We start from the raw sequence: 26,527 nt of genomic DNA on the forward strand, positions 1-26,527 counted from the left end.
TCTGTAATAAATCTCAGGCCTTCTGGGCCTCAACATACCACATATCCTCTCATGTACTGTACCAAATTAAACAAGTTTAACTCAATTTATCATCGAATAAGCAATCACCACCAACAACAAAAATATGGTTCACCAGCTTAAAAACTCAAAACATATATATATATATATATATATATATATATATATATATATATATATATATATATATATATATATATATATATATATATATATATATATATGAGAAGTATTTGATACACTGCCGATTTTGCAGGTTTTCCCACTCACAAAGCACGGAGAGGTCTGTAATTTTTATCATAGGTACACTTCAACTGTGAAAGACGGAATCGAAAACAAAAATCCTGAAAATCACATTGTCTGATTTTTAAATAATTAATTTGCATTTTATTGCATGAAATAAGTATTTGATCACCTCCCAACCAGTAAGAATTCCGGCTCTCACAGACCTGTTAGTTTTGTCTTAAAGAAGCCCTCCCCTTCTCCACTCATTACCTGTATTAACTGCATCTGTTTGAACTCGTTATGTGCATAAAAGACAGCTGTCCACACTCAATCAATCAGACTCCAACCTCTCCACAATGGGCAAGACCAGAGAGCTGTCTAAGGACATCAGGGACAAAATTGTAGACTTGCACAATGCTGGGATGGGCTACAGGACAACAGGCAAGCAGCTTGGTGAGAAGGCAACAACTGTTGGCACAATTATTAGAAAATGGAAGAACTTCAAGATAATAGTCAATCTCCCTCGGTCTGGGGCTCCATGCAAGATCTCACCTCGTAGAGCCTCAATGATCATGAGAAAGGTGAGGGATTAGCCCAGAACTACATGGCAGGACCTGGCCAATGATCTGAAGAGAGCTGGGACCACAGTATCAAAGAAAACCATAAGTAACACACTACACCGTCATGGATTAAAATCCTGCAGCGCACGCAAGGTCCCTCTGCTCAAGCCAGCGCATGTCCAGGCCCGTCTGAAGATTGCCAATGACCATCTGGATGATCCAGAGGAGGAATGGGAGAAGGTCATGTGGTCTGATGAGACCAAAATAGAGCTTTTTGGTTTAAACTCCACTCGCAGTGTTTGGAGGAAGAAGAAGGATGAGTACAACCCCAAGAACACCCTCCCAACTGTGAAGCATGGAGGTGGAAACATCATTCTTTGGGGATGCTTTTCTGCAAAGGGGACAGGACGACTGCACCGTATTGAGGGGAGGATGGATGGGGCCATGTATCGCAAGATCTTTGCCAACAACCTCCTTCCCTCAACAAGATCATTGAAGATGGGGCGTGGCTGGGTCTTCCAACATGACAACAACCCGAAACACACAGCCAGGGCAACGAAGGAGTGGCTCCGTAAGAAGCATCTCAAGGTCCTGAAGTGGCCAAGCCAGTCTCCAGACCTGAACCCAATAGAAAATCTTTGGAGGGAGCTGAAAGTCTGTGTTTCCCAGTGACAGCCCCAAAACCTGAAGGATCTGGAGAAGATCTGTGTGGAGGAGTGGGCCAAAATCCCTGCTGCAGTCTGTGCAAACCTGGTTAAGAACTACAGGAAACGTCTGATCTCTGTCATTGCAAACAAAGGTTTCTGTACCAAATATTAAGTTCTGTTTTTCTGATGTATCAAATACTTATTTCATGCAATAAAATGCAAATTAATTGTTTAAAAATCATACAATGTGATTTTCAGGATTTTTGTTTTAGATTCCGTCTTTCACAGTTGAAGTGTACCTATGATAAAAATTACAGACCTCTACATGCTTTGTAAGTGGGAAAACCTGCAAAATCGGCAGTGTATCAAATACTTGTTCTCGTGTGTGTGTGTGTGTGTGTGTGTGTGTGTGTGTGTGTGTGTGTGTGTGTGTGTGTGTGTGTGTGTGTGTGTGTGTGTGTGTGTGTGTGTGTGTGTGTGTGTGTGTGTGTGTGTGTATATATATATTGTGACGTCCACGGGACTTGAACAGTCCCGCCAACGTAGAATGAGCCGAAACGATGGAGGCGGTTTATTTATTTATAACCCAAACATGGCAGTTCTAATCGCTCTACCGCAAACGGGACGAGGAAGGTGGCACGAGTCACTTTTCACTGAGTTGATGATGTTTATTTGTTTTTATTATTACCAGAAATAACAAGACTCGGCAAGAAGAGGGATCCGGGGCGATTCGACGGGATGGTGTGGGATCGGGCGTGGGGAAAAACACAGACAATTCCAATGAATATACAGTTCTCAATCCCTCTAAGGTGCCAAGCACACACACACACACACACACACACACACACACACACACACACACACACACACACACACACACACACACACACACACACACACACACACACACACACACACACACACACACAAAACGTAGCTATTTCTGGTGGTCAGGCTGGACCGTGGTGTGGACGCAACTGTCCCTGGATCGGCGTCGGACGAGCTGGCCTTGCTCTCGTCAGGGGGGCAGGAGAAACAGTGGTGCTGTCGACCTCCTGGTCCTGGCCCAAGTCCGCTCACAGCCGCCAGGGAACCAGTTCGGGCGCCAAGTTGCGAGCAGGAGAGGGAGGCAGGTCCGCCCGCCGTTCGACCCCGTACTCCGAGTCAGCAGAACCCCAGAGCCAACCAAGGTGAGGCACGAGGCTCAGCAAGGCTCCAAGACACGATCAAGAACACGATCAAATCAGCACAACAACAAGGATGCTCCCCGCGCAACAGCCTCCCCACCAAAAAAAACACGATCTTTTTGTCCAGATCTTCTTCCTCTTCCTTTTCGACCCCGAACAGAACCTTTTTATCCTCCTGTCCTCGTCACTTCCAATCGAGCCGTTTATTGGCCCACCGCCGTCGCCTTCTGCCAATCGTGATCACGGGGCGGAGCCATCCGCTGCACTGTCCTGTGACATCACGGCCAGTCTCCAGGGACTACTAAAAGGGGTTTACGCAGACACCCTTACCCTATCCCGTGTCCCTATCTAATTACGTGACAATTATCATTTCCCCCCTTGAAGAAATGAACATTTACTAGACAACTTATCACCACTGAATTGCTACTTATTACATCGAGATCCTGGTAAACTCGAACAGCATGGCATACCTAATTAAACATCCTAATTACCCTTTGAATGCATACCCCCCCCCCTCAAACGTAACAATCTATATATATATATATATATATATATATATATATATATATATATATATATATATGTATATATCATTCTATAATTCCAGCAATCTCTCTGTGTGTGTGTCTGTCTGTCTGTCTGTCTGTCTGTATGCGACCGCCGTTTCTCGACACCGCCGGTCCAATCTGATTGAAACTTGCCAGGAATATTGCTGGGGACCCGCGGATGTGCCTTTTCGAGGTTTGATATCAATCGGACGAGCGGTTCCCAAGTTACGGCCATTTACCTGTCGATCAATGACAAGACACGGTGCTAGAACATCATGAATGACGTCACAATTAATGTTTGTTTATTTATTTATTTATTTCCACGATTGACGTCACAATTCTTCTTCTTCGTTTGGTATGACATCACAATCGACGCTGGGGACCTGAGTATGTGCCTTTTCAAGGTTTGATATTAATCGGACAAGCAGTGCCCAAGTTATGGCCATTTATTTACCAAACCAATGACAGGACACGGTGCTATGACATCACGAATGACGTCACAATTAATATTTATTTATTTGTTTTTTGTGAATACATTCACAGAGAGAGGAGTGAGAGAGAGGAAGGGTGAGAGAGAGGAGGAGGGGAGAGAGAGGAGGGGGAGAGAGAGTCGAGGGGGGAGAGAGAGGAGGAGTGAGAGAGAGGAGGGGGAGAGAGAGGAGGGGGAGAGAGAGGAGGGGGGAGAGAGAGGAGGGGGGAGAGAGAGGAGGGGGAGAGAGAGGAGGGGGAGAGAGAGAGGAGGGGGGAGAGAGAGGAGGGGGAGAGAGAGGAGGGGGAGAGAGAGGAGGGGGAGAGAGAGGAGGGGGGAGAGAGGAGAGGGGGAGAGAGAGAGGGGGAGAGAGAGGAGGGGGAGAGAGAGGAGGGGGAGAGAGAGGAGGGGGAGAGAGAGGAGGGGGAGAGAGAGGAGGGGGAGAGAGGAGGGGAGAGAGGAGGGGGAGAGAGGAGGGGGAGAGAGGAGGGGGAGAGGGGGAGAGGGGGGAGAGGGGAGGCAAGAGAGGGGGCGAGAGAGGGGCGTCACAATTCAAGAGAGGGGGAGAGAGGAGGGGGTGAGAAAGAGGGGCGAGAGAGGAGGGGCAAGAGAGGAGGGGTGAGAGAGGAGGGGCGAGAGAGGAGGGGGGAGCGAAGGGGGACGAGAGAGAGAGGGGCGTCACAATTCTTCTTCATTTGATATGACGTCACAATTGACGCTGGGGACCTGAGTATGTTTCCCAGGTGTTTCCCAACTTATGGCCATTTCTGATACGGTTGGTCCGATCTAATTGAAAAAATGCCCCAATCCAGTCATCGTTTACCAGAGCAAAGGAACGAAGCTTCACATACTGGCTCGCCTCACCCACGAGAGAGGGTACTGGCACGAGAGAGGGGGAGAGAGGAGGGGGTGAAAAAATGCACCAATCCAGTCGTCATTTACGCACCTACGGGCCCGCACTAGTACATATACATATTAGTAAACAAACACAAACACACAAACACACAAACACACAAACACACAAACACACAAACACACACACACACACACACACACACACACACACACACACACACACACACACACACACACACACACACACACACACACACACACACACACACACACACACCAGGACCCCAACACATTCGTGGGGGATACGTTCCGGGAAGACCCGCAAATGTGGGGGCATTGCTTCAATGGGAAATGGGGGGATACGTTCCGGGGATTTCCCGACCCGTGAAAAATCCACAAATGTCAGGATAAAATCCACAAGTGTGGGGGAAAAACAACACGAGTGTTTTGTCATTGTTACAATGGAGGCAAGAGGGATAACGTTGTCGGTTTGCAGCATTTCCTGGTTCATGAAAAAGGCCAAGACCGCAAATGGTGACACCAAAGTCGGGGAATTGGTGCAATGGGGATAAGGGGAATTGGTGCAATGGGGACAAGGGGAATCATGTTATTGGTTCACAGCAGTTCCTGGTTCAAAGGGGAAAGTTTTTAAAGTTTATAATGTTTTCGACCACAAATGCACCATTACAGTTTCATTAAAGATGCTTACAAATAAAACAAACGACATCAGGTACCGTTTCCAATTTAATGAAGAATGCATTTTAAAGTGTCTTTACCATTCCGTAGCATATCGCGACACGAAAAAAAACATCATCTTCATGTACCGTTTCAATTTTTTATTAAACAAACACAGCACACATAACTTTGCAAAATGAGGAAGATGAGTTGCGCCAGGTGTAAGAAGTCCTGAAAGTTGATATTACCCCCTGGTTGAGCAGCTGGATGAGGGAGGTGGTGTTTGGCGGCAGGAAGACGACTTCAACGTTTGGGTGAGCGCCGTTCAGGTCCGTGGGGTGGCCAGGAGCATTGTCAAACAGCAGGAGTACCTTGAATGAAAGGATCTTCCCTGCCAAGAACAGTATCTCTCGGCCTGAGGAACGAAACAGTTATGGAACTAGTCCATAGAAAGTTCAGACGTCACCCACGCCTTCCTGTTTGCCCTCCAGTACATGGGTAGCGCCTGCTTGTTTTTGGCTGCTCGTTTTTGTTCTTCAGCACACGTGGGTTCAGGGAACGGTAGAGCATCAGGGGCTTTACCATGAAGTCCCGTTCGGCATTTGCAGAGGGGAAGGGATACCCGGTCCTTTGCGGCCTTGGAGCCGGCTGCTTTGCTCTCGCGCTGTGAGATCATTGTTGTGGTCGGCATCTTTTTCCAAAACAAGCCGGTCTCATCAGCAATAAAGACCTGCTCCAGCAGGTACCCATTTTCCTCGATGAGGCTCACAAGTTCTGCAGGGAATGCCTTGCCCATGCCATGGTCCACGGTGGCACGCTCCCCTCCAAGCTTGATGTTGCGCAAAATATATCGTGCCTTGAAGCGGTGGAACCACCCCCTGCTCACTGTAAATGAGCTAGAGATGCCGCTTGTACCCGCCACGCTTTTGCTTGCACCACCCGTGCCAGAGAGATGGTTGTACAAGAGCATCTCCTTCTCCTGCATCAGTGGTCCGCTCAGAGGCATACCTGTCTGAGTGTTATCCTCGATCCATGGGAGCCATTTTCGAAGAATGAACGGAGCACGAGACAATCCACAGGTCAGAGCAACGGGAAGAGAATGATGGCGATACAGGACGCAGTGAGTAGTCTGCGCACTGTGGGGGATTTTTATGGGTGAGGCTTTATTCGGCATCTGATAATAATCAATGTGTTGAGTGATGCCACTGTGTAATTCGTCTATACGTCGCGAACTGCTAATTACACAAATAGATATGCTGAACGTTTCTGTTCTTTAACTCACAGGACATGACGTCTTTCTGATCTGCAGGCAGATTATGCTGAGCGTTTTGAAAATGTAACAGCTCAGATAGTGCTGTTTGTAGCAAGATGGTGATTTACACTAAGATGCGCTGATTGTTTCTATGGTGTAATGTCCGTATGTGGCGACCTGGTAATAACTGGATACACCAGTAGATGTTGTTCGCGTTTTCATTCTGCAAGTAACTCACGGGGGATGGCGTCGAGGGGAATGACGTGTTACACTGGTGAGACATCCAGTGAAACTATGTTTATCCCGCGAAGCTGCAATACACATACAGGAAGCAGGTCATGTTCGCAGCTCGTGGAAGAAATGTTTTTTGCGTACGTACAGTATTGTACTCCCGTACATACATCCAGCTGCTTTGTGCATGGCTCGTGGAAGATATGTTTTAGAACAGTGGCTTGCGGCTTGTGAAAAAAAAATGTCCGCAAAAACCACGAATATGCAGGGCAATTTCCCACGAATGTAGGAGCATGTTGCAAATTATCAACCACGAATGTTGGAACCACGCATGTCGGGGTACGGGAGTGTGTGCAATATATATATCAACAAAAAATAGAAACACCTGGGTAAATGACTCCCGTAGTCCAATATGGCTGTCCAATATGAGGTCCAATATGAGGGACACCAAGCAATGGCTTCCAAAGGTGTGGCCCATATTTTAATTAAGCAAGTAACATCCAAGCATGCTACGGGTCATGTATAAAAATGCTGCACAGGCCTGGTTGCCTATAATTATGGCGAGCATGGCTGCAAGAGAAACTCGCTCAGGAGTATTTTTTAGCTTATCTGGAATTAAAATTCCAGATAAAGTGTTGTCATTGCACACTGCCCGTCCGTCCGTCCGTCCATCCATCCATCCGTCTGCTATTTCGACTTCTCCAGCCAAACTGCTGGGCCGATCGGGCAGAAATTTGGCAGCAAGATTCTCTCCTGACTGGTAACAGGGATTGCAAAGCTCGTAATGGTCATGTGACTTTAAGTAGGTCAAAATGGCCAGCTTAGTAAATTTCTTCAAAATCTTTTTCTCCAGACCCACCAGTCAGAATGCTACCAAATTTGGGTTACAACATGAGGCCAGGGTCCAGATAAGCTACAAGTCCAGCAGTTCTATTTTTCCCTATTTTGCAGCGAGTTAGCCTTGTTCTGTTTGTTCTGCATGCTTTTCCCACAACTCGTCTATTTGTTTATCTTATACTTCTTGTTGTGTTAGTCCTGTTAGTCCTGCGTTTTCGATTGCATTTCGCTTTCTTTTTTCCCCTGGCCTTCCTCCTGTCTGGCGGGCCTCACCCGCTCGGCAGAAAAGGAGCCTCGCTCTTCCTTGCCACCACCTCCCTTCCTCCCCTTCCCCCGCTCCTCTTTCCTAGTGTTGTCCCCACCCTCCCCAGGAACCTGGAATGGCGAGCAGGCACCATAACTGCATCCAGTTCGTATTTGCAAAGGAAGGAGCTGTGCCAACAAGCGAGGTATTTGGGCAGACGGTATTGTTGGGCATGCTGGGGTTCAAGACTGATGATATTTTCTGCCTCATCTCCCTGGCCTGCAGATTTGACGTGTCCCTCTATTCTTCAGAAAGGCTTGCCGAGTTCTGGGTGTGGTGAACAACTGCTCGGTCAGCTGGGTCTCTGGCTGATTGGGCGGTCGAGGCCCTGGCTGACCATGAGAGGGTCATAACTGTCTGCCTCTATATGAACGCGTTACTGCTAATGATGTGAAGTAATGGTTGTCACGACATGTCAATATTAAATCCCCACCATGGTATATTTGGAATGGTTTGGGTATATGTACTGGGGCTTGGCAGTATCGGGTTAAATCCCCCCCCCTCTCCCCCGCTCCACCTCCGTGCACTGCGCGGACCATCCAGGGCCGGGTTAAATACGGCGAGGGACACGCTGGATGAAGGGAGGGGCGTTTATCCCAGACATTCCTCCCCCCCCCATCTCCTTCCCGTTTCTGCTCTTGCTCCCCTCTGAGAAGTCCCCCAGCCCTCACTTTTACTCCCCCTCTGGGAACAGCTTAGGCCATTGGGATTAGCAGGGTGACACAATAATTTGGTTGAACATTTGACCTGATTTTTGTTCTTTGATCCTCTCGTGCTTTGACCCTCTTGTTTCTGACTTCTGGCGCTTTCTTTTTTTACCTCCACCACCGAAGGTGAATGAGGTTATGTTTTCACTCCTTTCTGTCTGTTTGTCTTTTTGTCTGTGTGCAGGATATCTCAAAAAGTTGTGGATAGGTTTGGTGTGTGACAAGGAAGAACTGATTAGATTTTGGTGACGATCCAGGATTAACTTTACTCACTCATACAGAGTGACAAAATGGACAGAGAAAGAGAAAGAGCGAGAGAGCGAGAAAGAGAGACTCGAGAATGTTGATAGAACTTGTCCACAGATCCTCGCAGGGCCATGGAGGGAAAGACGCTGCAGCACCTTAGGCAGAACCAGAGGGAGGACGACCAGCATGAGAGAGAGCCTGCTTGTGTAAACAATCTCTGACACTCTTATAGTGTCCAGTGGGGCCGGATTAATCACCCGAGGCATGCGCCCAATGGTGACGAGGAAATCCCGCGAGGACCACGCGCCTGCGCTGATTGGCTGAGAATTTTCATATCATGCATTGGCTCTGCTCCCAACACATGACGGAGTCACTTTATCGGATCACTTGACGTGCCGATTGCTGCTGGTGGAAAATTACAAGTAGACAGATTGTGAATGGGGGAACGTCGCCAAATGTAGGGAGGGGAAAAAATGAGTTTAGAAACAGACACTTGGGCAGGGGATGCCAAGAGATACCTCGTTCATTACAGCAATTACATCATTCTTATGCTGACATGCACTATGAAATAACTATTATAATATATTCCCCATTTACCCCTTAGACCAGATGGGTAACACTATTATATTCAGCTGTCATCACCAGCGGGAGGCAACAAGTTTGCAATAACATCGTTTATACGACCTTTTATTGGCAACATTTTGGTGCCTGTTTCAAGTTCACCTGGAACGCATTTATGAGTCAACCACAAATTATGCACTTGGCACCACATTTAGAACCAATCAAGTGAGCCAGGCATATCACCCCCACAACTTAACCCTCATCAGTGAGCCAGCTGGGTTTTACCGACAATACGGCAGTGACACTCAGTTTCAAGAAGATAACTGCAAATACAACCAAAATCAAACACCCAACCTCTCGCATTCCAATTCAATGTCCTGACCCCGAGACCTCTACTGTACACACAGATCTAAGGATGTGGAGTATATTTTCCTTATCAACATGCAGAACACAAAGAACATGGACAAACTTCCAAAGTTACTGACAAAAAAAGTAATGTTTCAGTATTTATTACAAAATTTGATTTCATGATCACATGCAGCAACTAGAGGGGGAGCACTCGGTAGAGTGCAAAACCTCCACCACCAATACTGCAAGGTCACTCAAGTGAACCTGATATCCTATTCATTCAATTTGACGTCAACAGTGCTCAGAGAGTTATCGTTTGCAACTTTCCCTTTTACATACTCAATTCATTCGTCATAACTAGATTCCTTGAGACAGAAATTGATTTTACGTGGGTATATCCACCTGAAGTTCCAAAATCAGCCGCAATTATAATTTTGGCATGTTTTTTTTTGTTGGAAATCACTTATAACATGTAGAAATGCAAAAATAAAAATCGAAATTTTGTTGAAAAAAATTTGCAAATTTTTTTTTCTCCAACAATTTTTTTTTTGGGAGGGGGGGTTGGAAATCACTTAAAACATGTAGAAATACAAAAAAAAAAATTCAAATATTTTTTCAAATTGACTGCCATAGCAGCCATATTGGATTTTGGACCAAGTCCAAAATATAATGGCATGATCCTTGGACCAGACCGAACCCCCCCCACCCCCCAAGTTTCGTCGAAATCCGTCGAGGAGTTTTTCCGTAATACTGTTCACAAACAAACAAACAAACAAACAAACAGAAAAGGGGTGAAAACAGTAACCTCCATCCATCTTCGATGGCGGAGGTTAAATATTCAAGGAAAATTTCCTCAGGATTGATACAGATGACCACTACCACTACCAAAATCACGACTACTACTGGTCTTCTTCCCAACTTGTGGAGGAGGCCAGGGAACATTTTTGATCCAAATATTGCAAAAGTCAGTTGGCCAGTCGTGATGTTACAGTGAAAGTGACTGCAATCTGCAATTTGTGCAGGGTGCCAGTGACAATTTGCCTAGTCTTCGCCAAGAACTCCATAGTATCTAAAACATCCACCAACCAGCATAACTTCCATCTGAAGGATGGCACACACATTACCTCCTCGCTTTGCATATGAAACACCAGGATGACAGTTTATGGCTGGGTCAAGATTTAATCCCAAACTAGCAGCTCAAGAAGCCATTGTGATAATACCGAGGTTTCCTGCTGGCTACTAAAAGGAAGGTTTAAAATCATAGGAAAAAAAAAACAATGGAAGGATAAGTGAAACTTAATTCTCCATCTACAAGTTATTTACAAACAAAAAAGGTGCTAAAGGTGAGACTTTAAAAAAAGAACCACAAACCCTTTTAAATGCAAGTTCTCATAATTATTTTCCTGTCTCCTTGATAATTTTTAACATTTTCTTTGCATTGTAAAGTTTCTTGAGTATGCTCGGCACCAATAAATGATGCATTAAACATCGCCTTTGAAAGTACTTCCAAGTTTGTAACCTATAAGTACTGTTCGCTCCAAGCAGAATGACACTCACCTGGTAGGTTTGAACTTCGAGTACAAAGACTGCAAATAAAGGAGTCGCTTTGAGAGAGATGGCCTTCCACAACACCTTTACAAACTCCATCTGAGGCTCTGAGGTTTGCCTCATGCTGGGGGGAACACTGAAACAAACACAGCAATTCACTTCAATGCTGTTCTTCAATTCCTACACAATAGCAAGATTCTTAAAATCTGTACTCCCAAAATTGGAATTATAGTTTATTTCCAGCACATCATATCTTCCTTCTCACATGTGAGAAACTCTGTTTGTATGTATGTTTGTATTAGTGATGAATTTAGTATTTCAGTTGCAGGTCCAAATTAAATATTCCGGTCTCGGGTCCTCCCACTGCAGGCTCATGATCTGGGGCCCAAGAGCGGGCCTCAGAGGGTCTCTCCTGTATCCATAGCCATTTCTGACCATAAAAATGACTTGATCATGCCAACATTTTGGTACTTTTAAAGCATAATCTATGGTAATTAAAAAATTCTTATTTTTATTTGATCAAAACTTTAATAATGAATTACGTCTTGGAATACGACATGAAAACAAAGAAAACTAGAAGGGCACTCGGTGGAGCGCATACCTCCACCACGCCATGCCTGATCCATGAGAACATATCTGGCCAGATACATTTTTGAAATATCATGCTATACAGTACTATATCGCTTTTGGCCCTATCACTCAACGGTGAAGAATCACTTTAAAGATTAAATAATTCTCGTATCCAGATCCAGAACTTCACGAAAATCTAATCAGTTCGTCCTTGTCACACACCGAACCTGTCCAAAAAATTTCATCCGGATCCGTCCACAACTTTTTGAGATATCCTGTGCACAGACAAACAGACAAACAAACAAACAAGCAGTCATAGACTGGTACTTACGAAATCGTCAACTTGACCTCTGACCTTGTCTAATAAAAGCTCTCTCGAGAAGGTAGCGACGCAAACCAGAAGTTTCTACGATGATTCTGCACAAAACCATCAAAAATCGAATGTTTGACCTCACTGTGACCTTGAGCTTTGACCGATTTTGATCAAAATCTAATCAGCGCTAGCCATCATCCTCCTGAATCACGTGGTGTAATTTGACATTGGTAGCCTCTTCCGTTCTCGAGTTATCGTGCCTACAAACAAACACACAAACACACACACACACACACAAACACAAACAAACACACAAACAGAGGACCGAAGTCATCAATATACTGTGCGAAATCTTTAGATTTCGTAAGTAACAAATAGACAGAAAGGGGTGAAAACAATACTTCCTTCACCTTTGGTGGTAGAGGGAAGAATGCAAAAATTTACTGGGGCATTCCAGAAACTGTAGATTTTTTGCTCATTTGTAAATTTCTTGTACTGTCTACATGTGTATATCTTTTTGCTTCTGCCTTCTGGACCTTCCTCCTGAGCTAACTTTGGGGTACTCCTGATAATTTAAACAATTTAGTCAGTCCACGCCCAAATGGAGCAGCACGCGGTCGAGTTTCGAACGCAGTCTGAAGATACGCCAGTCATAAAGAAAAATATTTTATAATTCAACCCTAATCGGAGATACTCAAGTAAAAGCATTGTAAATATAGGAGGCAGATGGACACACTCACCTCAAGGAATAATTGTTTAATAAATATAGGACAGAAGGAATGAGAAAATGAAAATAGAGCAGATCCTCAGGATAGAAGCACCAAAACCTTGGACTATGTATCACATTGTTGTGGGAATCAATGACTTATTGGGGTTAACATTGCATTGTATTATGATAGTTATTTCCATCGTGGATGTTTAACGTAAGCGCAAGGTAAAATGACTATATTAGGAAATGCAGTGGTATTTGTAGAGAAAGCAGCAGTCTCCCTTCCCTGCATATTTATATCGAAAACCACTTCTACCTGGAACCTTTTTAATGTCTCAATTATCCCTCTGTAACATGTCTCGTATGTCCTATTTACCTATGACATGTCACAGGTCTACATTCTTAAGCTTTGTGTGGTTGTTGTTGATGGTGTTCTTGTTAGGGGTCGATTTTAGAAATGTGTACCCATTGGTCGGACAGTTGGGTTTGAGCGTGGAGGAGTAACACCTGAAACGCGAATCCTATCCACATTCCTCCTGATGACTTCATCTTTGTTTTTTGCTTGTTTGGGTTCCTTCAGATAACTCCAATGCAGGACTGTACATGTTTGGTCTTCCATTTGATTTGAATTGAATTTATTTTAATCCCATTCTGAATTCAAATGAATAATGAATAATAATAATAATAATAATAATAATAATGATAAAAACGTCATGGTTCAGGGTCAGGTGTCCGATCAAAGCAGGATGTTTTGGGACCCGGTCATCACCACCAGCAGTTATAAAGTGGCAGTTCTAATTAGTTCTCTTGTTAATTATGTAACACAACAGTACACAAACGCCACACAAAATACACCACACAAAAGCAGTCCTGGCGAGGGTCTGCAATCTCCGATTGCTCTTTTTCTTGCTCTATTTATTTTGATCCTGTGTCTCAGGCTCGGGTAGTTTTGGGCCTCCCCATTATTTTTTGTTTTTTTCACCCAAATGTTTCCCATACCCACTCACAGTGTGTACATAATATCTGTCTCAATTTGACCATGCTGGCTTTAATTAGATCCTTCCTTGTACCTTCTGTTAAATACAAATAAATATGACAAAAACTCTCCTCTACTTATTCTTCCTGCTCCCCCCTCTCTCTTCATCAATTTTAATCTTTTGAAGCAGAAACTTTAAAATGTTCAATTTTCCAGCAAGCTTGCTTCCAAATGCCTTTCTCGCAGTCTGATTTCCATTCGAGATCACTCAAAATCATGCCTCATCCACCATATTGTTCATTTTGTGCTGTCCTTCCTTATGCCTTCAATCATCATTGCCATCCCAATCCTAATATATGTGTTCTTCTCTCCACCCTTTGAATGAATAGATCCAACCTTTTTTGTTCGATGTGTGGGAATATGGTGCCAAACTCCTTCACGTCAGTACCCTTGCCTACGTAATCTTCACGCCAGGGTTTCCCTACATCGGTTCCAGACTTCTCCACCCCACCCCTTCTCAGCGTGCCCCACTTGCGTATCAATGTACTCCATGCCGCACCGCTTTCCTGCTTCCTCCATACCCTGTCTCCTCATTCCCTTCACACATCATCCACTCCATGCTTCCTTCACTTCCGGCCACTCCTTGCTTCCTTCACTTCTGGCCACTCCTTGCTTCCTTCACTTCTGGCCACTCCTTGCTTCCTTCACGCTCCACATCCTCCTTGCTTCCCCTGCACCCCACCTCCATTTTGCTTCCGCACCTCCTTCGTTGTCATACCAATCCTCTCACCCATGGTCCAGAGAATCCTGTGGTGAGGTAGTTGCCTTCATACAAATTGCTTTCTCTTCATGGAAGGCAAATCTGACTGAAGGGAACCTCAGATCATTCCACAAACCTCTGAACAAGTGTGTGTCCTCTCTCTCAGGAAAGCTATAAAACATGTGGTCACTTTGCTAACGGGAACACAGAGATGGAGGGGGGGAGAGTGAGGAGATAGAGGGGGAAAGAGAGGAGGGAGGAGTGAAGAATCACCTTAAAAATTAGATAATTCTCATATCCAGATCCAGATTCGGATATTCACCAAAATCGAAATCAATTCGTCCTTGCCACACACCCAATATGTCCACCAAGTTTTGCCTGAATCTGTCCACAACTTTTTCAGATATCGTTTTTGGCCCCATCTCTCAACGGTGAAGAATCACTTTTAAGATTCTAGCGGTCGGATCTGGATCCGGATCTTCACGAAAATCTAATCAGTTCGTCCTTGTCACACACCAAACCTGTCCACAAATTTTAATCTTGATCTGTCCGCAACTTTTTGAGATATCCTGTACATAAACAACCAAACAGAAAGAAAGGGGTGAGAACACAACCTCCTTCACTTTCGGTGAAGAAGGTAATAATGTTAAACTGGTACCTACTTTGGCCACAGTGGAAATGCACACTTACTAGCCTTTCCCACTCGCTTTGGGCTCCACAACAAAATCATATGGCACTCCGAAGCGATGTATTTATACATATATGTTTTGTCAACTAAAGGTTTACAAAGCAATGCTAACCACTGTGGGAAGCAAATCAAAATGGACGTTCGGACATTAGCCATTGGTCGGACCAGACCAGGGATAATAATGAAGTGCTAACGACTAACCCACTCTTGCTCCGACCACCAAAACGTCAGATTCACCGTGCACTCCTGTATCAACTGATCGCTTGAACTGTCCGTTGATACGAGCTTCGCCAACATATTCCTCCAACATATTCCCAGTCACGTTATGGAGAGTATTTAGTGACATCAGCAATTTGTGCAGAAACATAACCCCATGGCCATATTTGCGTGCAAGCGGAGGACAAAGGAACGTCCATTTACGATCGGTGAAGTAGAAAATTAGTGTTATTTGTGTGTTCATCACGGCCAAAAGAGGGGGTTTAAATCTTGTCCCGAAGCTTGGGTATGTCGATGTGTTGGACACAGTCTCAGGAGCGGTATTATAACAATGCAGGTTATAGGCAACACAGACCTGTATGAATTGTCATTATACAACATGATCCAGAAGCGAAACAAACTTTCCAACTGTAATATATCCAAACATGGTGAATTATGTTATATTTACTAAAAGTTTATACACTCTGGAACATGGGAGAGCATGGAAACGTTTGGCTGTCGATAACTAGTTGGTGTCTGCCTGGATCAGTAATGTGGCTGTGTTTTGTGAAGATGGGCTATCACATTGCATGAGCCAAGGTAGGCCTGTTGACATCAATGACATGGACTCATGCTGGTTGAACAGAAATAAGCATGATGCTACATACAGTGCCTTCAGAAAGTATTCACATCCCTGAACGTTTGTCACATTTTGTGTTACAGCTGGAATTTAAAACTAATTAAATTGAGATTGTTTTTTTATATCTCATAATGACAAAGTGAAGACATGTTTTTAGAAAATTTTCCAAATTAATGAAAAATGAAAAACTTACGCGTCTTATGTTAATACGTATTCAACCCCCTGAGTCAATACTTTGCAGAAGTGCCATTGGCAGCGATTACAACTTCGACTCTTCTTGGGTATGTCTGTATCATCTTTGCACATCTGGATTTGGGAATTTTCTCCCATTCTTCCTCTCAGATTTGCTCAAGTTCTGTCAGGTTGGATGGGGAGTGTCGGTGAACAGCAATCTTCAAATCTTTCCACAGATTTTCAATGGGATTCAAGTCTGGACTTTGGTTGGGTCACTCAAGGACTTTCATGTTCTTGTTCTGAAGCCATTGCAGTGTTGCTTTGGCTGTACGCTTGGGGACATTGTCCTGTTGGAATGTACATCTTCGCCGCAGTCAAAGGTCCTTTGCACTCTGAAGCAGGTTCTCCTCAAGGATTTTCCATATTTGGCTCCATTCATTGCTCCCTCTATCCTTGCAAGTCTCAGTCCCTGACACTGAAAAGCATCCCCATAGCATGATGTTGCAACCACCATGCTTCACGGCACGGATGGTGTTAAATGTGTGATGACCTGTGCTTGGTTTCTGCCAGATGTAGCGCTTTGCATTCAGGCCAAAGAATTCCATTTTCATCTTATCAAACCACAGAATATTTTGCCTCATGCTCTGAGAGTCTTCCACATGCGTTTTTGCAAACTTCAGGTGTGCTGTCATGTGCCTTTTTCTCAGGAGTGGCCTCCTTCTGACCACTCTCCCATAAAGCCTACATTTGTGAGGTGTTGCAGAGATTGCTGTCCTCCTGGCAGGTTCTCCCATCTCAGCCAAGGAACTCTGTAGTTGTCAGAGAGGTCATTGGGTTCTTGGTCACCTCCCTGACCTAGGTCCTTCTTGTCTGGTTGCTCAGTTTCATCGGATGGTCAGTTCTTGGAAGAGTCAGGGTAGTTCCATATTCTTTCCATTTCCTAATGATGGAGCTCACTGTGCTCTTGGGAACTTTCAGCAATCTAGAAATTGTTTTATAGCCTTCCCCAGGTCTATGCCTCCTCACAATTCTGTGTTGGAGTTCTACGGACAATTATTTGGACTTCATGGTGGAGTTTCTGCTTTGACATGTACTGTTAACTGTGGGACCTTATATAGAAAGGTGTGTTTCTTTCTAAATCATGTTCAATCAAATGAATTGGCCACAGATGGACTCCAATCAAGTTGTAGACATCTCAAGGCTGATCAAAGGAAATATGATGCACGTGAGCTCAATTTGGAGTGTCATAACAAAGGGGTTCAATACTTATTGAGGCAAGACATCTCAGGTTTATTTTTTTAATTGATTCGTAAAAATTTCTGAAAAACACGTTTGCACTTTGGCATTAATGGAGTATTTTGTGTCGATCGGTGACAAAAAATTACATTTTAATCCATTTTAAATTCAGGCTGTGGCTGTAACAGAACAAACTGTGACTAAAGTCGAGGGGTGCGAATACTTTCTGAAGGCACAGTACGTAAACATCATGCTCATTTGCTTTGCCATCTTCTTCAATACTCTCAGATGTTTATCCGGTCCTGAAGCATTGTGTTATTTGGCCAACACTCAAAGAAAAACACCAAGTACTGTAAATTCACCATCTAAACAAATAATGCTCGCATATGGGACACCCAGCTCAATGCCCATCCGAGGGTCGGTGCAACCTGTGATGCAACACCCTGTTTGTGAAGCACGAATCGGACAGTTTAGTCAGGTGATGAATCGCAATAGACAGCTTCAAATTAAAGGTCCCATGACACTCAAAACTTTCTGGTTATTTATATATTAACTTAACCTTCCGAGTGAAGAAAACACGCATGTTCCTTTTTTTTTAATAAAAAATGGGATAATTAGACCAATATTTTGAACATTTCTGGTGCTTTTCACAACTTGCTATGCCCCGCCACTTTAAAAAGTTGACTTCAGCGAACCGCAGCGTTGACGTCATCTGCAGAAACTGCACAGAGTGGATTGACTCGATGTCGCGCGCCGTATAAAGTACGTACAAATGCATTGTGTACATGTGTTTGCTATCTCACTGATCGTCTTAATTCCTGTGATTGTTTCGCGGAAAATAAATTCTGCTTCTGAGCCGTGTATGTACAACAATCACGAGGCAATTATTTATCCCTTTACTACCTTGTCCTAGTCGTGTAATGTAATGTAATGTGCAGATGTAATGTGCCTTTTCAAGGTTTGATGTCAATCGGACGAGCGGTTCCCAAGTTACGGCCATTTATCTGTCAACCAGTGACAAGACACGGTGCTATGACATCACGAATGACATCACAATTAATGTTTATTTATTTATTTTTTAATATTATTATTTTTTTGCACGATTGACGGTCCGAGCTGATTGAAACTTGCCAGGAATATTGCTGGGGACCCACGGATGTGCCTTTTCAAGGTTTGATATTAATCGGATAAGCAGTTCCCAAGTTACGGCCATTTATCTGTCAACCAATGACAAGACACGGTGCGATGACATCACGAATGACAGCACAATTAATGTTTATTTTTTATTATTTTCTTTTTTTTTGCACGATTGACGTCACAATTCTTGTTCTTCTTCATTTGGTTTGACGTCACAATCGACGCTGGGGATCTGAGTATGTGCCTTTTCAAGGTTTGATATCGTTCTTCATCCGTTTCAGCTGTTTCCCAAGTGTTTCCCAAGGTTTGAAAGCTGTTTTTTCCCAAGGTTTAAATTAATTGTTCAAATTATTAATTAATCCCAAGGGAAACAGCTGTTTCCCAAGGGTTTGAAAGCTGTTTTTTTTACCAAAGTTTGAATTAATTGTTGTGCTTGGTAGACATTTGTGAATACATTTAGAGAGAGGAGGGGCGAGAGAGGGGGGGTCGAGAGAGGGGGTCGAGAGAGGGGGGTCGAGAGGGGGAGGGGTCGAGAGGTCTAGAGGGGTCGAGAGGGGTCGAGAGGGGTCGAGAGGGGTCGAGAGGGGTCGAGAGGGGTCGAGAGGGGTCGAGAGGGGTCGAGAGGGGTCGAGAGGGGTCGAGAGGGGTCGAGAGGGGTCGAGAGGGGTCGAGAGGGGGGGCGAGAGAGGGGGCGAGAGAGGGGCGAGAGGGGGCGAGAGAGGGGCGAGAGAGGGGGCGAGAGAGGGGGCGAGAGGGGGGCGAGAGGGGGGCGAGAGAGGGGGCGAGAGAGGGGGCGAGAGAGGGGGGCGAGAGAGGGGGCGAGAGAGGGGGCGAGAGAGGGGGCGAGAGAGGGGGCGAGAGAGGGGGCGAGAGAGGGGGGCGAGAGAGGGGGCGAGAGAGGGGGCGAGAGAGGGGGCGAGAGAGGGGGCGAGAGAGGGGGGCGAGAGAGGGTGCGAGAGAGGGTGCGAGAGAGGGTGCGAGAGAGGGTGCGAGAGAGGGTGCGAGAGAGGGTGCGAGAGAGGGTGCGAGAGAGGGGGCGAGAGAGGGGGCGAGAGAGGGGCGAGAGAGGGGCGAGAGAGGGGGCGAGAGAGGGGGCGAGAGAGGGGGCGAGAGAGGGGGCGAGAGAGGGGCGAGAGAGGGGGCGAGAGAGGGGGCGAGAGAGGGGGCGAGAGAGGGGGCGAGAGAGGGGCGAGAGAGGGGGGCGAGAGAGGGGGCGAGAGAGGGGGCGAGAGAGGGGGCGAGAGAGGGGAGGAGAGAGGGGGAGAGAGGGGGGAGAGTGGGGGAGAGGGGGAGAGGGGGAGAGAGGGGGGAGAGAGGGGGGAGAGAGGGGGGAGGGAGGGGGAGAGAGGGGGAGAGGGGAGGAGACTTGGGGTGAGAGAGGTGGGGGCGAGAGAGAGGGGGCGAGAGAGAGGGGGCGAGAGAGAGGGGGCGTCACAATTATTCTTCTTCTTCATTTGATATGACGTCACAATTGACGCTGGGGACATGAGTCGTTTCCCAGGTGTTTCCCAAGTTATGGCCATTTATGATACGGTTGGTCCGATCTGATTGAAAAAATGTCCCAATCCAGTCGTCGTTTACGAGAGCAAAGGAACGATGCTGCACATACTGGCACGCCTCACCCACAAGAGAGGGTACTGACACGAGAGAGGGGGAGAGAGGAGGGGGAGAGGGGGTTCAGAGGGGGGGTGAAAAAAGACCCCAATCCATTCATCGTTTACACACCTACGGGCCCGCACTCGTACAAGTAAAATACTAAAGATTAATATTGCATCATTTCAAGGCTCAAGGAGATAATTTTAAAATCAAACAATGTGAAAAACCTCCACCCACATTTTGCAGCTTATTGAATTGTTCGTTGAAACCAGCCTGCTGGGATAGGTACGATTCCACATACATGCAAGCCAGGTATGGCTGCACTCGACATACATGGGTTTATTCTAAAGTGAAGGTCCTGCTTCCATTGGCTTGCTATTCATTAACATTTAGCCAAAATACTGTAATAAATGAACAGGGAAAAATATGTTGGCACAATGATGAAAGACAAATTTATCTGTCCTATTACACGGCCTCATAGCCTCGGGACTCTTACGCATTGACTTGTACATTGTGTGCATGCTAATACAAGTTACTTGTCAACTCTAGAGTAGTCCAATAAATCCGTCGTCCATCCGACTAATCCGATAAATCTGACGTGCTGTAGCTTTCTTTCATAAGGCCAAGGGAATGAAAGTCCTAGAATACCGTCCACCGCCCGCATGCTTCAAAAGCTGCCGCAATAATTTTCATTATTTCAAAAAATTTCATTTGCAAAAAAAATAAACCCTTGACTCGAGTTGATCATCATTCTTCATAGAAATCACCAGAAACAGTGTTTTTGTTAACCACAGTCTATCCCCTTCTTGGCGCCAAGCCGAGAAATTCCGAATATGTACGAAGTTTGAAGTTCCGAAGTGATCGACCAATCACAGCGCACCTATGACGTTCGTTACATCTCGGCTTTCCATCATGGCGGTGTCAATTTTCTTTTCGAATCGAGAAAAATAGGAGTCAAAAAGGTGAGAATTTAGTATAAGAACATGCATTTTTTAACGAAATAACATATCATATCACTTTATAAATGATCGATTACACTGTTTGTTACTTGTGTTTGAATGGATGACCAAGATTACATGAGATATTTGAAGATGTTTTATCCGATTTCTCGCCGAATGTGCATAGCATTTTACAGCATCATGATGAATGAACTGCTGCTGGTCGGTCATGATCGAATGAACCACTGAGCTGGCGTTCCTATAAGAAGTGTTGAACGTTCATGTCGAACCTGACATCTGTACAAGATTGGATCTCAATTTTTGAATGTTGTAAATGCAAGTAAAGTTCGATACACATGTTTTATATTTCAGTATGTGTACTGTTGTATCTATAAATACTAAGAATTTACACTGGACTGAAATATAAAACTGTGAATAGACCTTTCTTGCATAGAAATGGCAGATTTTTGTACTTTTTCTGAAATAATGAATAATGAATAATGAAAAAAAGCCTCATGTATTCTTCATTTCATAAGGATGGTATTCCAGGACTTTCATTCCCTTGGCCTTATTCTCTTTTCTTCATCATTTTCTACTGGCGCTACATGACGACAGTAGGAATAAAATAAATAAAAATGCAACAGAACATCATATTTATCGGACTACTCGAGACAATTGTGTCGCAAGGTGTGTTCTGCACACAAGTTTTCATCGTATCCGGACAGCGAGATTGCTTCGTTTTATGCGCAGAGAGATATGGCCGATGACATGGGCTGGCCTTGCTTGTGATTCATTCGCCGCGAAGCAACATGTCCGCTGCGCTGCGCTGGTCACGTCACATCACTAAAATATTTCTGATATCGAGCAGTATGCAAGTCGAATTTACATTATTGAATTACGAATAGGATTTAGTCTAACCAGTTGTTATTGCCAAGTCTTCCTTTGATGTGCTCCCAATCATCATGAACTCCGGAAATTTCATCGCCATTTTCCTCTGCTTGTCCTGCTTCGGGCTCGAACTGGTAAGGCCGTATTTCATTTCCAGCTGCCTGAACTTCACCTCCCGCGACTACGTTATCTGACAATTCTCCATCTGATTCAGACCAAAATCCTTCATTTCTCTCACACTCACTGTCGCTACCAGACAAATCAAAGTCCATGTCATCCATTATTCAAAACCAAATGTTTGATTTTTTTTAAGCAGAAATGAACGAAGCGATTGAGTCGATCAATCGAATGTGGAAACACACAGGAAGCCAATAGAATCACGTATACCACCCACCCGAGTAATTTACATGCAGCCTTTGTCATTCTGGAGATGACGACATGTGGGTTACGCCCCTTTCAGTAGATTTCGGCAGAATTTTTAGGGGCATTCCTGAAGAGGTTTGTTTTTTTAATTTCACATTTTACAGAACGAACGAGTATTGTGAAAAAAAATTGTCAGATCTGAAATCATGGTGGAAAACTCCTATAGGACATATATATATATATATATATATATATATATATATATATATATATATATATATATATATATATATATATATATATATATACATATATACATACACACATTACATACATACATTGTTACGGCTGTGGAAATTTGCACAACACCAGAAAGGTCCTTAGATCAGTTATGCCGGTAAGTTTATGTGCAGATAGTTCCCCACCGTTGTTTAGAGGGAATTTATTCGTGTTCACCGGGCTGTGACGCTTCGAGATAGCCGTTTTTCTTTTCTCTGACATTATTTTGGACCAATCATCCCCCAACAACCAAATCGTCACTGCCAATATCATTCCTAAACAACTACAACTCAAACACCACCACCTTCGCCTCTTTATCTCCACAACTCCACCCCGCAAACATCACTTCACCGCCATTCTCAAACGACGCCCACAACAACCAAATCGCCACCAACAACATCGTTCCCAAACAACCACAACCAAACCACCACCACCTTCGCCCTTTTCCCTTCACTACAATCAACAACGCCACCCCGCAAACATCGCTTCACCTCCATCCCAGAGACAACGCCATCTTCACGGTCAGGATGAGCGCTCCGATGATTTCTACCACGTCCGCTTTGCCGGGGTCGGAGTGTACGCTATCAGGACGAGCGCTCCGATGATTTCTACCACATCCGCTTTGCCGAGGTCGGAGTTCATGCTGTCAGGACAAGTGCTCCGATGATTTCTACCACATCCCCTTTGCCAGGGTCGGAGTTCACGCTGTCAGGACGAGCGCTCCGATGATTTCTACCACGTCCGCTTTGCCGGGGTCGGAGTTCACGCTGTCAGGACGAGCGCTCCAATGATTCCCGCGACGTCTGCTTTGCCGGGGTTAAAGGCCGCGCTGTCGAGGCGAAGCCTCGGTGAATTTACACACATCGGCTCGGCGGGGTCGAAGCCGCTCTGTCGAGGCGAAGCCTCGGTGAATTACACACATCGGCTCGGCCGGGACGAAGCCGCACTGTCGAGGCGAAGCCTTGGTGAATTACACACATCGGCTCTGCCGGGGTCAGGGGTCACGCTGTCGAGCGAGTATTTTGGGGGATTTCTACCACATCGGCTTTGCCGGGGTTGGAGGTCAAGGGTCAGGGGTCGATTCTCGCTTCCCCGGCCCTATAAAAGGGCGAGCAGAACAGAGCTCAGGGCCAGTCGGTTTTACGGAGCTCGAGGCAGTGTCGAGAGAAGTGTCAGTGGGTCGGTTGCCAGTGTTGGTGAACAGAGCTCGCAGTCAGTGGTGGGGGAGACGAGCTCGCGATCAGTTACAAGTCAGCCGGTTGTGGGGAGACGGTCGTGGTGTCAGAGCGAGAGTTGGTGAATGGAGCAGGGACATGGAGAGGGGCTCAGAGGCAAACCAGAGGGCTACGTGGAGACCACCGCCAGGAAAAGGGGCGAAGTGGAGACCACAGCCAGGGAGAGTTTGCTGGAGCCAAGGCGGTCCAGGGTGCTCGCTCAAGCGTCAACTCGCTAAAAGAGCATCGACTGGTTAAGAGGGCATCGAAGTGCTGAGAGAGCATCAGCAATTCCCCCATACCGAGCATCCGCGCAGAGAGAGAGCGCCGGTAACCCCGTCTCGCTGAGAGAGCATTGACCTGCTGAGGGAGCATCGACGTGCTGAGAGAGCACCAGCAATTCCCCCCATACCGAGCATCCGTGCTGAGAGAGTGCCGGTAACCCTGTCCGTTCCGTGATGCCTGCTGTGTGGCACGAGTCTGCGCATCCGGGTGGAGAACGCCGGAGAGAGCTCACCGACCAAGCCAGGTGCCCGAGGACAGGTGCGGCCAATCCAGGCCATGGGGGAGTAGACTTCGCGACCTGCCCACCGTCGCGCCACGAGGGCGCGGGTAAGACCCTTCGGTCTCGTGGGCCTGACCGTTCATCCAGGATCCACGTCACATTCGGTCCACAGACCTGTCTGCCACCCTTGTCTCTGGGGGTGGCTTTTCTTTGCTTTTTGTATAAATGCATGTGGTGGCGCCGTCTAGTAAGTAAACTTGTTTAAGTGACTGTGTGTGCGAATAAAACGCTTTATTCGGTGGTAATTCTTTCATCTGCTTGCTTTGACTGTACATACGTGCATGATTCATTGCTGTGACTGTAAATACGTGCAATGTCTAATAAATGTGCTTATTGAACTGCTCCCCGTTCGTTGCGTCCTATTCCCTGTTTTGAAAGTGCCATCTTGCATCACGGAAGAAATTGGTAGAGGGGTGTAAGCACCCGGTAAACAGAATCACATCCGTCCAGGTCGGCGATAACACCGCTCGGTTATCACTGTAGCACGGAACGGACCGCTTAAGCGGTTCGTGTCCTAGGCCGACCTGCGGCGAGGTACGATCGCCCGGTCGACTACTCGCGCAGGTACTTAGGTAGGTCGAATTTGGCGAGCAACCCTATCCTGCGCGGGTGGGCAATTGGCACGATCGTGGTGAGGTTAAACCCCCACCCATGATAAGCTCCTGGCGGTGGTTCCAAGGAGGGTCACGACTGAATTGTCCGACCGGTGGGCGACGCCTGTCACGATTCGAGTTACGCGGCCGATCGCACGCCGGCGGGCACGAATTCGCAACAAAATATATATACACATATATATATATATATATATATATATATATATATATATATATATATATATATATATATATATATATAAAAATATATTGTTGCGGATTCGCGTCCGCCGGCGTGCGAGCGGCCATGTAACTCGAATCGCGGCACGTCGCCCACCGGACGGACAATCCCGTCGTGACCCTCTCGGACTAACGCCGGGAACTAGTCACGGGTGGGCCTTTCTGCCTCACCACGATCATGCCAATCGGTCCCCCGCGTGGGATAGGGTTGCTCGCCAAATTCGACCTACCTAAGTACCCACACGGAGGGTAGACCGGGCGATCGCACCTCGCCGCAGGTCGACTTCGGACACGGGCCACTTTAAGCGACCCGTTCCGTACTATCGGGATAACCGAGCGGTGTTATCGTCAACCTCGACGGTTCGATTAATTATTGGGCGTATTTAGCCCACGACCAACCCTTTACGTGAAGTAAGATGGAGATTCAATAAAAGAAAAGACGAAGCGAAACGGGAAAAACAGTTCAACATAAAGCACATTTATTCCGCGGCAAACGGAAAGCACACATATACAATTACACCAAAAGCAAATGTAAAAGTAACACGACAATTCTGCACAAAAAGCAAATGCAACAATGCAGATCTACTACCGACTACCGAGCACACGGCAACACTTATACAGTTTTACTTCACAGACGGCGCCGACAACACATATACTCAAAGCAAAAGAAAAAGGGGCCACCCTCAACGACAAGGGGGCAGACGGGCCTGGGGCCGAGACCGCGTCGAGCCTACCCGTCTGGTGATGAGCCGCAAAATGGCGGCGGCGCCCCGACTCCGCGGGCCTCGCGGGCACTGCCTGGAATGGGGTGGGAACGGGGCCCCCTTCTCACACTATCTCAGCGCGGGGGGGAAACAGGAGGGGGTTGTTGATGCTCGGGGGAATGAGGATATCTGGCTGGCTTGGGTCCCGCGACGAGCGACTCCACTGCGACCTCGGTCACGTTACCGGCCTCCCCTCTCCGCAGCTCCCCGACTCTGACACGAGCGCAGACCTCCACAAAGATTCTTGGCTTCTCCAGCCTCTCCGGACTCCGACAGACACTCTCTCGACTGCTTTCGCCGCCGCCACAACTCTCCAACTCTTTCCTCTTCTCAACTCTTCAACTCTTCCCAACTGCCTCCAACTCTCAACTCCCTCCAACTGCTCAACTCTCAACTCTTCCCAACTGCCTCGATTCTCTGACTGAATTGATTTGCTCCGCGCTCGGCGCTTTATAGTGCGACAGGAGAAAC

At 46.1% G+C, this 26,527-nt stretch overlaps 1 protein-coding gene across 6 annotated transcripts in view; it reads right to left on the bottom strand.

Annotated features, from left to right (window-relative positions):
- The window catches only part of ZCCHC14 (zinc finger CCHC-type containing 14), a 121,193-nt gene that overhangs the window by 90,069 nt on the left and 4,597 nt on the right, over positions 1 to 26,527 (bottom strand). For all 6 annotated transcript variants that reach the window (XM_085891818.1, XM_085891816.1, XM_085891817.1 and 3 more), the window contains one exon: positions 11,228 to 11,354. In XM_085891818.1, coding sequence (XP_085747944.1) covers positions 11,228 to 11,354 — 127 coding nt within the window. The remainder of the gene's footprint in view (positions 1 to 11,227; positions 11,355 to 26,527) is intronic.

This window comes from Eptatretus burgeri, chromosome 8, assembly GCF_056783735.1.
Source record: "Eptatretus burgeri isolate ZD-2024b chromosome 8, Ebu_testis_v1, whole genome shotgun sequence".
NCBI classification, from domain to species: Eukaryota; Metazoa; Chordata; class Myxini; order Myxiniformes; family Myxinidae; genus Eptatretus; species Eptatretus burgeri.